Here is a 15,404-nt window from a genome sequence, read left to right on the forward strand (position 1 = left end):
TTCCCTCTACTGGTTACCCACGTTTTTATTTTTTTAATAGACGTTACTTTTCAGAGCAGTTTGAGGTTCACAGCAAAACTGAGTGTAAGGCACAGATTTCCCATCCTCCTGTGCCCCTCACACACAGCCTCCCCCCTAACTGCCCGCCCACCTGATGGGACATTTGTTACAATCTGTTGTTGAACCCACATTGACACGTCATCATCACCCAGAGTCCAAAATCTACATCAGGGTCACTGTTGGTGTTGCAGAGAGCCAGGACTAGCCCCACATAAATACAGCCACCCAGTCTTTGGCAAAGGAGCAGAGATAACACAATGGAGCAAAGATGGTCTTTTCATCAAATGGAGCTGGAGCGACTGGACATCGACAGGCAAAAAAATGAATCATGACACAGACCTCACAGCTTTCGCAAACATTAGCTCAAGGTGGGTTAGAAACCTAAGTGTGAAACATAAAACTATGAAACTCCTAGAAGATAGCACAAGAGGAAACCTAGCTGACTTTGGTATTGGCGATAACTCTTTAGATAAGACACCACAGGCACGGTCCACGAAAGAAAGAATCGATAGACTGGCCTTCATTAAAGTTAACAGTTTCTGCTCTGTAAAAAACACTGTCAAGAGAGCGAACAGAGAGGCCACAGGCTGGGAGAAATATTCCAAAATGCCTTTTCATTCATTTTGTTGTTTTTGAAGTTAAGATCTAAACTAGAAAAATTCAGGTTCCAGAAATTATCAGAAAATAACCGTCTTCACTAAAAGCTACTGAGAAAGGCTCTAGTTCAGTCATGCCAGATGTGCATGCTGATTCTGCCACACCGGCCTGCAGGTGACAGAAGAGGACTGAAAGACTGTGCCCACGGTAGCAAAACAAAGCTGCATCTTCCACTGAGCCAGTTGTGGGCATTCCCTCATTATAACTGTTCTCGGAGCTGCCTGCCTCTGAGAACCAGGGTCCCAGGGGGAGAGGACATGCTGTCTTACTTAGCTCTCACAGGCCCTTGGAGACAGGCGGCCACAGGACCCATGTCCTGGAGACATTTGGTTTGTTCTCAGACCCCAAGTGTATAGTTCTCAGAAGGTTATTTTAAGAATAATATGGTATGTTTCCAGTGTAAGAAACAACACATGCCAACTGTCAGTGTTTTGTCATGTAGACATGTTTGTTGTAATGTTATTTCATCTCTTGAATATACCCTTACTATAAAGAGATCTTTAATGACCTAAATTAATATCCCAAGGACAAATTTCAGATAATTAAACCCTTTAAGAAGATAACAGAAAAGGTCAGCGTTTTCTGTCTTTCCTTCTGACAAACATACATGAAACTTTGGGATGGAAAATAAAGAAAAATGGAAACTTGCCCCCCAAACACCCTGAAGAATACTTTTCCTTCTAAGGGCCGTGTTTAAAGTAGGTTTTGTGATCCAACTTAATTTCCTTACATTTTTAAACCAGTTGGATTCTATTGTAAACATTCCTGAAATTTTTAATGTAAGGTTGGTTTTATTGAAGAAGAATTGGCTTTAGTGTCATAACATAGCCATTGTGCTATTTTATCTATGAGTTTTTTGTCCCTAGAAGATCCTTTTTACCGTATTATTCTTAGAAAGTGATCTGTTGGGATCATTCTGAAGAATTGAGTGACAGAGTTCATGTGCTGAGTTCCCTTTCATTCATTTCCGCTGCATGTCGGTTTTCTACAGCAATGGGCATGGCTTCCCAGACTGCAGAGTGGTCGAGGGTCTGTGTCTCTGTCACGTGCTGAGTCTGCACGTGGACTCTGAGCGGCCGTGGCCCAGTGACACCATTCCAGAGACAGGCAGAGAGTTTGCTGACTCCAGTCTAAACTTCCAAGCATCTTACCAAAATCCAGCCCCATGTTTTCTGCTGTGGAAAAGAACCCAGTTTGTTAAGTGTCAGCTTGAGAGAAACCTCCATGTCACAGCTCAGATGACTGAGGCGTGTGCTCAACAAAGTAGTAACCCTGGGTCATAATTCCGAGGGCTCTTTTGTTCAAGGATGTTTTCACACACACGCTTTCATTTGGTATTTGGACGTCCCTCAGAGCAGAGTTGCTGGGAATGCCCTGTCACTCATGGACCACGGACATCTCGGGGCCTCGGGCAGCCTGTCCTCAACCTCGCTCACCCTGTCTCCCACGGGCATCTCTGGGCCCCAGGCGGCCTGTTCTCAGCCTCGCTCACCCTGTCTCCCCTGCAGTGTGTACTCCGGGCACCAGTCCATCCTCATCCCACCGTCAGAGCTGGAAACCAACCCTGCCTTGTGGCTGCTTGCCGTCAGTCAGTACAAAGTCCGCGACACGTTCTGTTCCTACTCGGTGATGGAGCTCTGTACCAAGGGACTGGGCTCGCAGACAGAGTCCCTCAAGGTAAGCGGCTATCACCGCCCCGTAGAGCCTGGGGGCACTTTAAGTGTCTGAGGCCACTGCAGGGGCTGCTGAAGCGCAAACAGCCGTCACAATAGTCGAGGGCTACCCCGCTGTCACCTGAAGCTTGCAGGTTGTTTGCTGTGAACCCGGTCACAGCGGGAGTGTGTCCCCTGCTCACACAGACACGGTGTTTCATTCCCTCGCTCGACACGAGTGGCCCTACATTGCTTTTCTGTTTGTTGCTGAATTAGTTCTCCAGCACAGTTAATTTCATTCTGACACTGGTTTTGAAGTCACACGTTTGAATTCAGACACTCACTTTTGTTTTCTCTGAAGACTCTGATTTGTAGGTCTGGGTCCTCACCGAAATTCACTTTTGCAATTAAGTGAACAGTGGTTTGGTGTTTTAATATATAATTATCATTATCTGACAATAATATCATCTCCCTTCATTTAAACCAAGGACACTGGGATGGACATATTTTTCTGGTAAACTGAGTCGTTCTTTTCTAAGTAACTAGGGAATAATCACACGGACTGCCGTGGTTTATATTCCAAGCACTTTTCACTATCACAGCCCAGATAAGTGGGTGCCATGTGCACAGATCACATCCATGCGTGTCGGAGCTGTGTGCACAGATCACGTCCACATGTGTCGTCGGCACTGTGTGCACAGATCACATTTACGTGTGTGTGCACATACAGACGGCAAAGGGATGCATTTGTCTCTCCTGAACTTTGTTTCCCATTTCACACCTAGTGTATTAAGCTTGAACTGGGAAGTAAAATGCAAGATAACTTTGATACTAAGTTACATAAATAAATGTATAATTACCTGACGTTACATATTTATACAGTGAGATAAATTAATAAAACATAACTATTACTCATGTTCACCTGTATTACATTGCAAAATGATTGTGTACATTTGGAACAGTGTTATCATAAGTGACTCATTTCACCTTTGCCACAGGTCTCTGAAATAGAAACCATTGTCTTCCTTTTTAAAATGAGGCAACTTAAGTTACAGAGAACTTAGCACTCTTCCAAGTTCTTGCATTTCATAACTTTGGGACTCAGTCTTGAGTCTCTGGCTCCAGGTCCAGCACGCCAAAGCATCTGGCTGCATTGCCTCCCAAACATACACCTGTGCAAAGCACTGTGTCATCCAGATTTTACCGTTTCCTGTGTGACTGTGTGGATATCAAATCCTGTCTATGCACTAAATTCCAGTGTTAAAGATTTCTTGAATTGTGCTTCCCTCCTCAGTTCAGGAGCCCTTGTCAGTTGTCCCCGTACCAAGGCCACCTTGCAGGTGCTTGAAGGACCGAGTGGGTCTGCCTGTGGCCATTGGAGTCAACGTCACTGTCCACTCCCCTCATGTTTAACCGCAATTCTCAGCACACAGGGAGTGCCAGCTGTCACCACAGAGAGTGTGTTTTACTCCCTTGAATTCCTCCTCCCCTGTGTTTTGCCATTTTTCTCAGTTGACTAAATTTGGGGCAGAACTGAGGTACACTTAGTCGTATGCGTCCCTTAGAAGCCTATGCCCTTGGTCACAAAAGTTATCTGTGACCTTTGAAGTCTCATGGGGCTCAAAAGGAGAGCTACCTTTTAAAAGTTGGTTGTCCGTCCTGTATTAAAATGGGTCTTGTCATTCTCTCCAGTGTGTGCTCCTGTGTCCATGTCTGCAGGCATGCTTACGAATGCTTCCTTTCTCCCGCAAAGCCCGGCCTTTATTTTGCCCCGAACCCTGTGTTTCCCCTCATTCTCAGGGTTGCTTCTGCTGTTATTTAAAATATGTTTGTCCCAGCCCTCATCACCTAGGAATGTGGTTGACTGGCTGATTTTTTTGCACAGACATCCTGGAAGGTTTCAGTGGATGCATGGAGCCTGGAGATGGTTATCTGTGTGGACTAGGCTGTGTGACGGTCCTGGTTGAGGTCATACATCCAGGCTCTTGCACAGCTGACCTCTTACCACTCTTGTCTCCAGGCACGAGGACTGGACTTGTCCCGCGTGCGGACGTGTGTGGTGGTCGCTGAGGAGCGGCCTCGAATAGCACTTACCCAGTCTTTCTCGAAGCTGTTCAAGGACCTGGGCCTCCACCCGCGGGCCGTCAGCACCTCTTTTGGCTGCCGCGTGAACTTGGCGATTTGCTTACAGGTGAGTGTTGTTGATGCACATAACGCTGGCGGGAGAGTGGCTCTGGTGACAGAAGCACACACACTCCAGCCCAGCCCGCTCCCTGGCTGATGCTCAGCTATGTTGAGAAGATACCTTGTAATCTAACATGTGACTGGTCCCGTTTCTTTCTTCCTTTCTTTTCTTCTGTATTTGTCAGTAAACCACCTTTCATAGCAGTTATCCTGTCCTGAACATTTTAATTTTTGAAACAGGGATAGCCGTTTTTCAAAGATTAGGTACAAATGTTTCGTCAAGGCAAGAAATCCTGTCTCTTGCAGGGCTTGTTCTCTGTGTGACAGTGACTTCTGGAGGAAGTCTCAGTACTTGAGGCAGGTTTAGGTATTTGCTGCTGTGACAACTTAGAAATAACTATGAGTGTGTTTCTATGGCTCAGATGTGGCGAGGCCACCCTCTTGAGACAGGCTGGCCTTCCCCATGGCTGAAAGTGCTTGTCTTCTTTCCCCGTTCACTAGCCCACTTCTGAGTCTCCCCACCACTCCCCGCTTTCTGAGCTGACACAAGGCCCAGTCCGTGGCGAGCACTGTGGCAGGGCCGGAAGCATGGGGGCACTCTGCCCAGGGCCCTTCCTCCAGCCTCACCTTCGAACATGGCAGGTGCACAAGTCATCCCGCTCCCCGCCCCCCACTGTGACCCATCTGTGACCCCACCCGTGGTTACATATGACGGAGTTCTTGCTGTCACTGACCGTTTCCTTATAACCCACGAGATGGACAGTGAATGTGCACATATGTTTGTCAGTAAGTGAATAAAGCGTTCTTAGTAAAAGTGACCAGCGTGATAGGGGGAAGAGGGGCATGAACACACGGGAGGTGACTGGGAGGGGCCTCGGAAGGCCTCTCGACGTGACGTCCCCGCTAGGTGTCCTGTGAAGTGGAGGGACTGCAGAATTTGGGTGACGGTGGCAGCAAGTATGAAGCCTTGAGGCCAGTCACTGAAACGTATGCTTTCTGTCCATTTTTGCAAAAATTTGAAATCTGTGACGATGGTACCACACAAACAGAGCAAATGTAGCCCAGGTACTGAGGGCAGATAGCCCGTGTAACCTGCTCTCCGCTGTATTTTTACAGGCCTGACAGAGAATAAATGCCTAGAAAGGCTTGTTAAATGTTCTGACTAAAGCTGAATTGTTGTGACTGTTTAGACAACAAGGGAAATAACCTGAAAGTTTTGGAATTTTTTTATAGGCTGAATTTCTTTTTGTTTTTTAATGAAAGAATATTTATTTTAGAAAACAAAACCAAAAAGTACATATTTGGCAATAAGTAAATAACAACACCCATAACTCCACCTTCCCAGAATGACCATTAAAAGCACAGAGAGCCAAAGTGTCCCAGACCCTGTACCTGAATCTTTAAAGCCCTGAACGCTTCACTGTCTTCCCATGGAAGCACCGCAGTGAGCACTGTGTCTGAAGTAGGTCAGAGGACATGTTTGCTTTGTTGGATTTGTTGTTTTTTGACGACGCAGTTTTCTCAGTTGATTGTCTGTGCCCTTTACTCATCAGGGTCCCAGTGTTTCTCCAGGCATCTAGAGGAGGGCAGTCCTGTTACAGCAGAGGCGTCTGGTCCATTAAGGGACCCCATTGTCCAGATGAAGGAGGGGGCCGTGTCCAAGCGTCCAAACCCTGCAGTTCACAAGCTGTGGTGTCCGGGAGTGTTTGCAGAGCCCAGTCCCGCTTCCCCAAGGGTCTCCTGGTCTTTGGGAAAGCTGATGGTTGTTGTGGCTGAGAATCAGACGTGTCTGACACGTGAGGTTTAAAGTTAGATGGTTAAGTTAGGGGTTGGTTTTTGCTTTGCAAGAATAGTCTTCATTGATGGCATCCTAAACCTTTCATAATTCAGCCTCAAGCTGCTCTATCCCCACTTTATGTTTTGACAGTAAATGATATTGTCTGCCTTACAGTCATTCATGCTGTCACTTCCTGGCCTCGCACATCCCGCCACTCTGGGCCTCAAACAGGCCACCCCTATCTCCATAGGGCAGAGGCAGCTCTCTGACCCCCAGGGGTGTTCTTCTTGTGAGTTTGTCCCTTCCACGACTTCATGCTTCTACCATATTTCGTTGTCACGCACATAACTGCCCCGTCCCCTGTGCTTGGGACAGTTTGTTGGGGACCCAGTGCCTCCCATGGTCACACAGTCCCTTGCGGACGTGAACCCTTGTTACACTGCACTCTATCCCCACCTGTCGTGTGAGTGACATCCTCATCCACAAAGAGCCACAGTGGGAATCGCCATCAAATACGAGTCCATGGTGTTGTCATGACCAAGTCCTCCTTCCAAGTAAAGCTCATCGTCGGCAGCGTCCGCATCTCAGACCGTAGGTCAGGGCGCCTTGGAGAAAGAGGCATTTACCCTCAAAACAGACAAAACCGGGGCCGGCCCGGTGGCTCAGGTGGTTAGAGCTCCGTGCTCCTAACTCCGAAGGCTGCTGGTTCGATTCCCACATGGGCCAGTGGGCTCTCAACCACAAGGTTGCTGGTTCGAGTCCCACAAGGGATGGTGGGCTGTGCTCCCTGCAACTAAGATTGAACACTGCACCTTGAGCTGAGCTGTCACTGAGCTCCCGGATGGCTCAGTTGGTTGGAGCGCGTCCTCTCAACCACAAGGTTGCCAGTTCAACTCCCGCAAGGGATGGTGGGCTGCGCCCCCTGCAACTAGCAATGGCAACTGGACCTGGAGCTGAGCTGTGCCATACACAACTAAGACTGAAAGGACAACAACTTGACTTGGGGGGAAAAAAGACAAAACCACCAACTGGACAGCACACGGTGGACCCCGTGCCCCCAGGCAGCATGTATGTAGCTGGCTCTCCCCTTGCTCAGGAGGGCAGCCCAGAGCTCTGTGGTGTTGAAGAAGTGTGACGTCTGGGCCTTTGTGAGTGCCAATTCTGTGTGTGGCCGAGTGACGCGTGAAGCAGTCCCTCTGACAGCTGTGTGCAGAGTAGCCTGGCTTCGGTTTTCAGCTGTTTCCTTTCCTCTGACATCTTAAATCAGACCTGCTGTTTCCATGTGACCGAAATCGAGTGGTTCAAAGCCATATCTGTATCCAGTGTGTGGTGGGACATTCTGGGAGCAGTGTTGGGGGCTGTGCTTCCTGCTCTGTGACACCTGCTCTCATGTGAAACCCTGGTATTTTAATGTAAGCGAAATCATGAGCACTGACGAGTATGTCATTGTCAGATACACAAATGGGCAAATATAAAACCTTCAATGAGACAATTCCAAAAATAGAAACATTAAACTTGAGACAGTAATTTCTGCAAAGCTACTGTCTCAGTCCTTTCATCTTAGAAACTGGTGACTTGTTTTACCCTTTATCATTTTGAGGCAGGAATTGCCACTTTAATTATTTTGCCATTGTCCCTTTGAGTGCCATGTTGTGGCACCATGGCAAAGGAACGGACTCATAAAAAGTGTGGATGACTTCGACTTTACATGACCTGTTGGTATATTTTAGACTCTGCAGAAGAAGGGAACGTACGAATATAAGCCATTTGGTATATGCAGAAATGACATTTCCCAGAATCCTTAGCTGTTAAAAATGACTTGAATTTAAAACAATTTTGATTGGTTGAGTTTATGACCAAGGTGGACCTTAGAAAGATCAAATTAATGACTTCTCAGTTTAATCAGCTCTAACATAAATTTCCCTTGGTGTTCTCAAGTCTGTCAGGTGCTTATTAACCTCTGCTGAAGAAGACATTGCCTGCGGCCACAATTACTGCACTCAGAGTGTGAGCCGAGAGGCCTTTGGTCCTGTTAGACTTAGAAAATCACTAAAGTGAAACAGAAAAGTGAGTGTCCTCCTTGCCAGCAGAAGGATGGGAAAATGAGGTCTCCTGTTGTCCAAAGGAGACCTCAGTTTTCGCTTTATTGGGAAAAAGCTTTGCAGCCACCTTACACAGAGACATTGATCTTACATAATGATTAATTTATCTGAGAGATGAGCTTTATTTTGAATAGCTGTGTGAATTAAATCAATAGTAACAGTCACAGCCTCACATCTTGAAGCTCAGACAGTGGAAGAGAAAGACGGCCACTCTGGTGACACGAAGAGAGAGCACAGGGTGCAGTCACACACTTCACACTTTGGCATGTCCAGTGCGCTTGGCCTGGGCGTCCCAGAATGGACAGTGTCAGCTCTGCCATCTGAACATGTGGGGACAGTGGGTGTGAGGGGCCATCCAGCCGATGTGTAGCCGCTCGCTACACAGGCACATGTTCGCTCTGGTATGGGTCCTCTCTTGTCACGCACACACGTGATTCCTTGTCAGTCATAGAATGTTTTCCATCTGTGCCTTGAACCAAAAAAGCACAGAAACATCTGAACTTCTCCTTTGTCCTTTATCTTCGGCAGCCACAGAAACGGATGTGCTTTCTCAAAAGTGTTTAGGTCTGCAGTCCCCGAACACAAGCCATCAGTGGCAGTTTTTCTTGAAGGGAATGAGAAGATTTTGTGACAAACAGTTTTGGGACAACTGAAGATGAAATTAAGTAACCTTAATTTCTTCCTCATAAAATACACACACACACAAAAAAAAAACCCTGGATGGATCACAGACCTAAAAGTCTATACTAAAACTTCCAGAGTAAAGCTCCTAGAAGAAAGTATCAAAGAATATCTTCATGACTTCTGGATATACAAAGTTCTCTTAGGACTAACAAGAAGCACTAACCATAAAAGAAAAACATGATTCACTGGACTTCACTGAAGTTAAAATTAATTTTAATCAACATATTTAAGAAGATTAATAAGAAAATTACAGACTGGGGAAATATATTCGTAATAATATATCAGGAATATATTAGAAACTACAAATCAACAATAGAAAACCTAATAAAAAATGGACAAAAGGCATGAGTGGACACGTCACAAAGAAGGTGTTGACTAATAAGTGCGTGATATGGCGCCCTGGTCATCTTTTATCAGGAAAATATGCATTTAAGCTACATGGCGTGCTGGCTTCGGCCTGTGCAATGAGGACGCACACCTGCTAGTGGTCCTCATTTTGTATCATTCCCAAAGGCCCTTTGTGGGTCAGCTGCAAGGACAGGACACGAGTCAGGGCTCAGCGTGCAGTGCCCTATGCTGAAGCTGTGATTTTTACTAGAAAAGAATCGTGTTCATTCCGTTTGTCACCGTGATGGTTTGGGGAGTGATGCCAGCTTCTTAGGAAGTTCATTGCATTTCAGCTCCATGAACAGTGAGCATGTCTGGAAGTGTGCTGGGAAATTACGTCCACAGACATTTGTGTGAGAAGCTTTACAGCAGCTTTTTCATGGTGGCCCCATATTGGGAGTAAGGCAGATGGTCAGTGGCCGCAGGACAAAGGTGGTGATGACACATACAGTGGACACCTGTCAGAACTTAAAGGGATAGCAGCCACTTAATGGACTCTAAGGGTGGTGTGCTCAGTGACAGCAGCCGACACAGAGGAACGCACAGTGTGCTGCGCCATTTACATGAAGCCGAGGCCAGGTTGGACTAACATTCACGTGGTGTGAGCAGCCGGAAAGTCAGAGTCTTGGGGAATGTGGTCGGTTGACCCAGTTTTATGTGCTATTTGGGGTGGTGTCCCTGGTGTGTACACTTGTCAAAGTTCACCTAGCCAGACACGTGAGATCTGTGCCTTTCACTGTGTGTAAGTTAGACCTCTATCAAAATACTGTTCCTGCGTGGCTCTGCTAGGACGGCCAGAGAACACGGCCCAGTGTCCTGCAGGTTGGACACTGCATGGCACTCAGCTGCCGATGTGGGCCCGTGTTAAGCACCCATCACCCACGCCTGCGGGGACTGCCCCCCATGACCTCCCTGACCCCTCAAACACCCAGCACAGCAGATGTGCCCAGTGTCAGTCACTTGTGTCTGTTTCACACGTTTCTACTGAGAACATCTGCATAAACTCAAGGAGGTGTGTGCTGATCCTGGGTCATCCTAATACTACAGCATGCGAGTCAAGTGCCACTTGGCTGAAGCGGTATCGTGTCTGTGCTCGGCTTTGTGTTCCGTGTGCTGTGTCTGCACATCTACAGCTGAGCTTTAAAAGTGACTGTTCAGGAAGTACTTAGCCCCACCTGAAGCGCTACTCCTCCACCAAAGAGAAAAACAATGTCAGTACAATCATGGTATGTGTCCACACGTAAGACATTTTTTTCAACACTGGACTTAAGGTTAATCCTCTCTTCTGGTTAATATAATTTGCAGTTTCAAACAGTTTCTCTTCATTTCTGATCAATTTGGGTTAGAATGAGTAACTTCTCTTTCTTGCTAATTGTTTCTGTAACTATTTGATGGTCTTTAAGAATTCAAGGACGTTTCTGTGCATCAAGGATCTTACTCAAGGAGATTTCGCTTGTGTTCCATGGCAGAGGGTGAATTTGGTTAAGCATGCATTCCTAACACGTCTTGCCGTCTCAGATTCTTGAACCTTTGGGTTTTGGAATCTGGAAACTCCTGCATAAGAATTGTCCTCTGTGACCCGTATTGAGGCAGTGGGCAGTTTCATTCCAGATGCTGTGTTGTGTCCCCCCACTCATCGGGGTTAGGAAACGAGTTCCCATTCAGGTTTTTTCAGATACTACCCTGGAGCCCCTATAACAAAGTTTAAAATTTAAAATAATTTGGAGAGAACACTAACTTACTTTTGTTCCAATTAACGTTCGGGATTTGCGGAATCATGAAGAAAACCATTCAAACCATTGCATTCAGCCTGAAGAGATGCAGTGAAAGTCCGGAGCGCCTCCGACACGTACACCTTGCAGCCCTGTCCTGCTCCGTCTCACGCCCAGCCTCAATGTCCCGGAGATAAGGAACACAGTTACCATGGGGGGGGCATCACTCACATCTGGGACCAGATAGACTCGCCTCCATGTTAACTGGTAGTGGTTGTTCAGTCTGGCTTTGTCAAGTTAAGACTCCTGTTTTAACTGCTGCTGTTGTCACCTCTGGGATCCCCTGGTAGTGTGAGGGAAGAGAGAGGGGCTTGGCGAGGCCATGTGCACAAGTGACTGCAACAGTTCAGGTGCCTGTGGGACAACTTCTGTGTCTGGGAATGTGTGGGAAAGACACGTAAGTCACCTGGGAAAACATATTGTATCAGGGAGATTGCTTTCTAGAGCTTTCCTGCCAGGCCAGTTGTAGGTAGTTGAATAGGGATGGAGGTGGGTACGAAAACCACAGAGCACGAGGTGGAAATGAAGGAGGTATCTCTGGGGCAGCAGCTGTGAGGGTGCTGAGCTAAGCGTGTCGGAGCCCGACATCCCCTACCTCCGTGCTGCGTACATCCTCTGGTCTCCTCCTTGTACCCAATCTTGTGTGAGGAAGGGTGGACCCCTAGCTTAGCTAGAAAGCCTCCAGGTTCCCTGTAACAGGAAACTTGGAACCGTTTCAGTGAGGGACACTCACGCTCGTAATTCATGTTCCCCACTGCGCTCAGGAAAGAAAAGCCATTTCAAAAGAAGCCACCATAAATTAAACTACCCAGTGACTTTACATGTTAGAAAAATCTCTCAGGTCTGTGTGTCCATGGCCAGTCATCTATTACTCGCTTCTGTTGCTCTGTGGATATGTTGACATCTTTTTAAGATTTTTTTAGCCTTTAGTGGTATAGTGATTGATTTTAATGATTTCCATATTTGACATTGCCTTTGATCTTCTTTTTACTTTGTTCCCTGCTTGTTGCATTGTCCTCCCTTCCCCTTCCTCTTATTCATCCCATTTTTAATTGTTGGGTTGTTCTGTCTCTATGTCTTTTGTGTGTTGTCTGTTCTTGGTTTCTGTCGGTCTGGTGTTCTCTCTTCTTGTCCCCACCTCCTGCTGCTGTAGCCCCACAGACTGTGGAAGCTGGCCGAGCAGGTAGGGACCCCTCTCCCTCCCACCCCCACAGACCTGTCAGCTCCCAGCGGTGGGACAGGCTGGGACTTGAGTGCGGGGATCGACTGGGGCTTCCAGACCCTGTGTCAAGGGCACTGACGCCCTGCGTGCCGTCACCTCTGCGAGCACTGCACTTCCTGATTGTACAGGATGGGCGGTTTCTTCGCCTCTTTGGGGCTCTCTCCATCTTACCTTGTTTTCCACTCTTGGTGGCCTGTTTTCTGATTTGCTTATTTGTCGATCGGTCTTCTGGTTTTACTTTTCTTTCGCATTACTCAGAACATAGAACCCCTCCTCCATTCGGTGCCAGCCTGTAACAGCCGCACCGCGCAGCCACAGGTCAGACAGGACATCTCTGCGTTGTACTGTGGTGGCCGTGTGCTCCTCTGTCATAGTGGGCAGGTGCTGGTCACCAGGATTACTCAGTAGCACAGTATGTCTTAATGACAGCGACTTCATTTGTGTCTTTTTCTTATATTTAAATGTGCCTTTGGTCCAAGATTCTCTCCTAAAGAACTTTAGTGCAGTTCTTCAAATAAATTCTGAAGGGCTCCCTTATTTTTTTGGCCACTTTGTTTGAGGTTCCATCTTTTTCTATTCAATGTATTGCATTGCCTTCCTAAGAAATGTACGTAGATTTTTGGTTTGTTCTTTAGCCTTAATGACAATCAGAGCTCACTGGTCAGAAGTCAACTCAGCATATGGTTTGAAGGGATTCATGGTACAGGATAAGATTCTGGGCCCGTGGGTTCAATGAGAAGTCAGATGGCTCAGACCACAGAGTGCCACTGACTGACGAGCAGTACACACACCTCTCTGACCCCCATCTCTGACAAAAATAAGCTCCCTTGGCTGGAGGAAAACAAAGACACAAGTAAAACCTAAAAGAACAAGATAATTATCTTTTATCTCTTCTTTTTTAGCCTGTCATATGTCCTTTTTAATATCTTGAGCTCTAGGTATTTGGGGATGCCTGCAGTAAAATTTCTCAGCAAATGAAGCTTCATATCCATGACAGCCTGCTTTTGCCCAGCAAACGTGGTCTCAGCAGAGTCAGCCTTCTTGTGTGTGGCAAGACATGTGGCATGCCTCTTTCCTTTCTTATTTTTATAAACGAGATTGGGAAAATTGGCTGTCTCATATGACAGCCATGCCATATGAGAGCCTAGTATAACCCCAATGAGTTCCTCTAGGAATGTAGGTTAGCAAACTGAAGGTTAGCGGAGAGGTGTGGTTTTGGTGCGTTTAGGTTTGTTCAGTTTCACTTTTCACCACAGAAATGCTCACTGGCCAGTAGACAGCAGACCTAGACTCCTCCCACTCACACGTGACCTAACCACACTGTGATCTTGCTTACAGGGGACCTCGGGACCTGACCCAACTACCGTGTATGTTGACATGAGAGCCCTGAGACACGACAGGTATGATGCACTGTGATGTTCCCTTGGGGGCCGGCCATTCCCCGGGAGTGGAACGGTCAGTTTTGTTCACAGACCTTGCTAAGCCAAGCGAGTTTTCATTTGAGATACAAATGAAAATTGTCATCACAGCCAGGTGCCACCAGAGTCACTTTTTCTAAGTTTCATGGGAGCACTTCGCTCTTTTCCTCGGCCATTTCAGGGAAGTGCCACTTGGCACCTCGTAAAATATCAACACATTTCTTTACAAGAGTTGAAATTTTTGTCCAGGTGTTTTCATGAAAAAGTAAGGCACAAGCCCAGTTGCCTTCCTTTTCAACTCCCTAAGCCTCCCTGAGCGAGAATGAAGGTGTAGGGGGGCTGTTTGTGAGCCCCTAAGGGACAGGAGGGGAGCAGTGGGAACGAGAAGACAACCTGAACCAGGAGGAGCTGTCAAAATGCTTGAGGGGGAGGAGAGAATTTTACATTTCTCTCTAGACTTTCCCCGTCAGCGTCAGCTCGTTTCTGTTTGGGAATTATGTAGATGTCTGTTCAATCACTGCTTATATGACATGACTGATGGTGGCAGCGGATCCCAGTATGGGTGTCTTCTGTCATAAATCACTAGCGGTGCTCCGTGAGCGTGGTCCGATGGCCGGTCCCCCACTCCTGCTCTACATTTTGTTCTGTGCTCAGCCACCAATGGGTGTCATTGTGCCACACAGCTCATGGGAACAGGAAGTGAGACTGGGACATCGGCCCCGGCCTGACTGAGCAGATGTCCTGAGCATGTTCTCCTGAGACACTGAATGCCACGTGCGAGTGTGGTGGGGCCAGGTTGTGGAAGCTGACGGGGGTGCAGGGAGCCTGTACCTGCTCTCCCCAGCCCCCACTCACACCAGGTGTTCCTGGTAGGCTGCTTGTGCTGCCAGCAGACCCCTGGTTATGTCTGAGTAGCATAATTTCGGGTGTTTTATAGCTGGCATTGGGGAGGTAGAGCCAGGGACAGGGACAACACATGACCAAATAAATACCAGTTGTGCTGAGACTGATAAACTCTTCATATGACCCTCGTGTCACACACAGAGGTGGCCTGGCCCGTGTAGCCCACGTTTTATACCCTGCTGTTCAAAGGGAATTGCAGGTTAGTGTGGCAGGAGCCCCTCCTGGGAAACTGGGGTCCCCCAAGAGGACACCAGCTATATCGTCCAAGTCCCCTCTGGACTGATTTCAAAAATCAGAAACTTATCTTTGAAGAGATTAAGAAACTGGCTCAAGGGGCGCACAAATGTCCAGATGGAACTTCTAGGCTTCACTCCCTATAAAATTATTTGAAAATAATGTTATAATTTAAAAAGGTGAGCAATAGCTCAGCAGAGACTCTATATGAGTGACATTCACGCAATTCTGTCTGTGGCCTGGCCCTCAGAACACGTGAAGAACCAGCACTCTAAGGTCTCTGGCTGAGGACCGCTGCCCTTTGGGACACAAGAGGGCACACTGCATATTCAAACAACTTATCACAAAGGTA

General features: G+C 47.2%; 1 protein-coding gene across 2 annotated transcripts in view; it reads left to right on the plus strand.

The window, feature by feature from the left end:
* Positions 1-15,404, plus strand: part of DIP2C (disco interacting protein 2 homolog C) — a 337,740-nt gene that overhangs the window by 303,313 nt on the left and 19,023 nt on the right. For both annotated transcript variants that reach the window (XM_081055544.1, XM_081055545.1), the window contains 3 exons: positions 2,226-2,394; positions 4,390-4,560; positions 13,836-13,897. In XM_081055544.1, the coding sequence (XP_080911670.1) occupies positions 2,226-2,394; positions 4,390-4,560; positions 13,836-13,897 (402 nt within the window). The remainder of the gene's footprint in view (positions 1-2,225; positions 2,395-4,389; positions 4,561-13,835; positions 13,898-15,404) is intronic.

This window comes from Rhinolophus hipposideros (genome assembly GCF_964194185.1).
Source record: "Rhinolophus hipposideros genome assembly, chromosome: 1".
NCBI classification, from domain to species: domain Eukaryota; kingdom Metazoa; phylum Chordata; class Mammalia; order Chiroptera; family Rhinolophidae; genus Rhinolophus; species Rhinolophus hipposideros.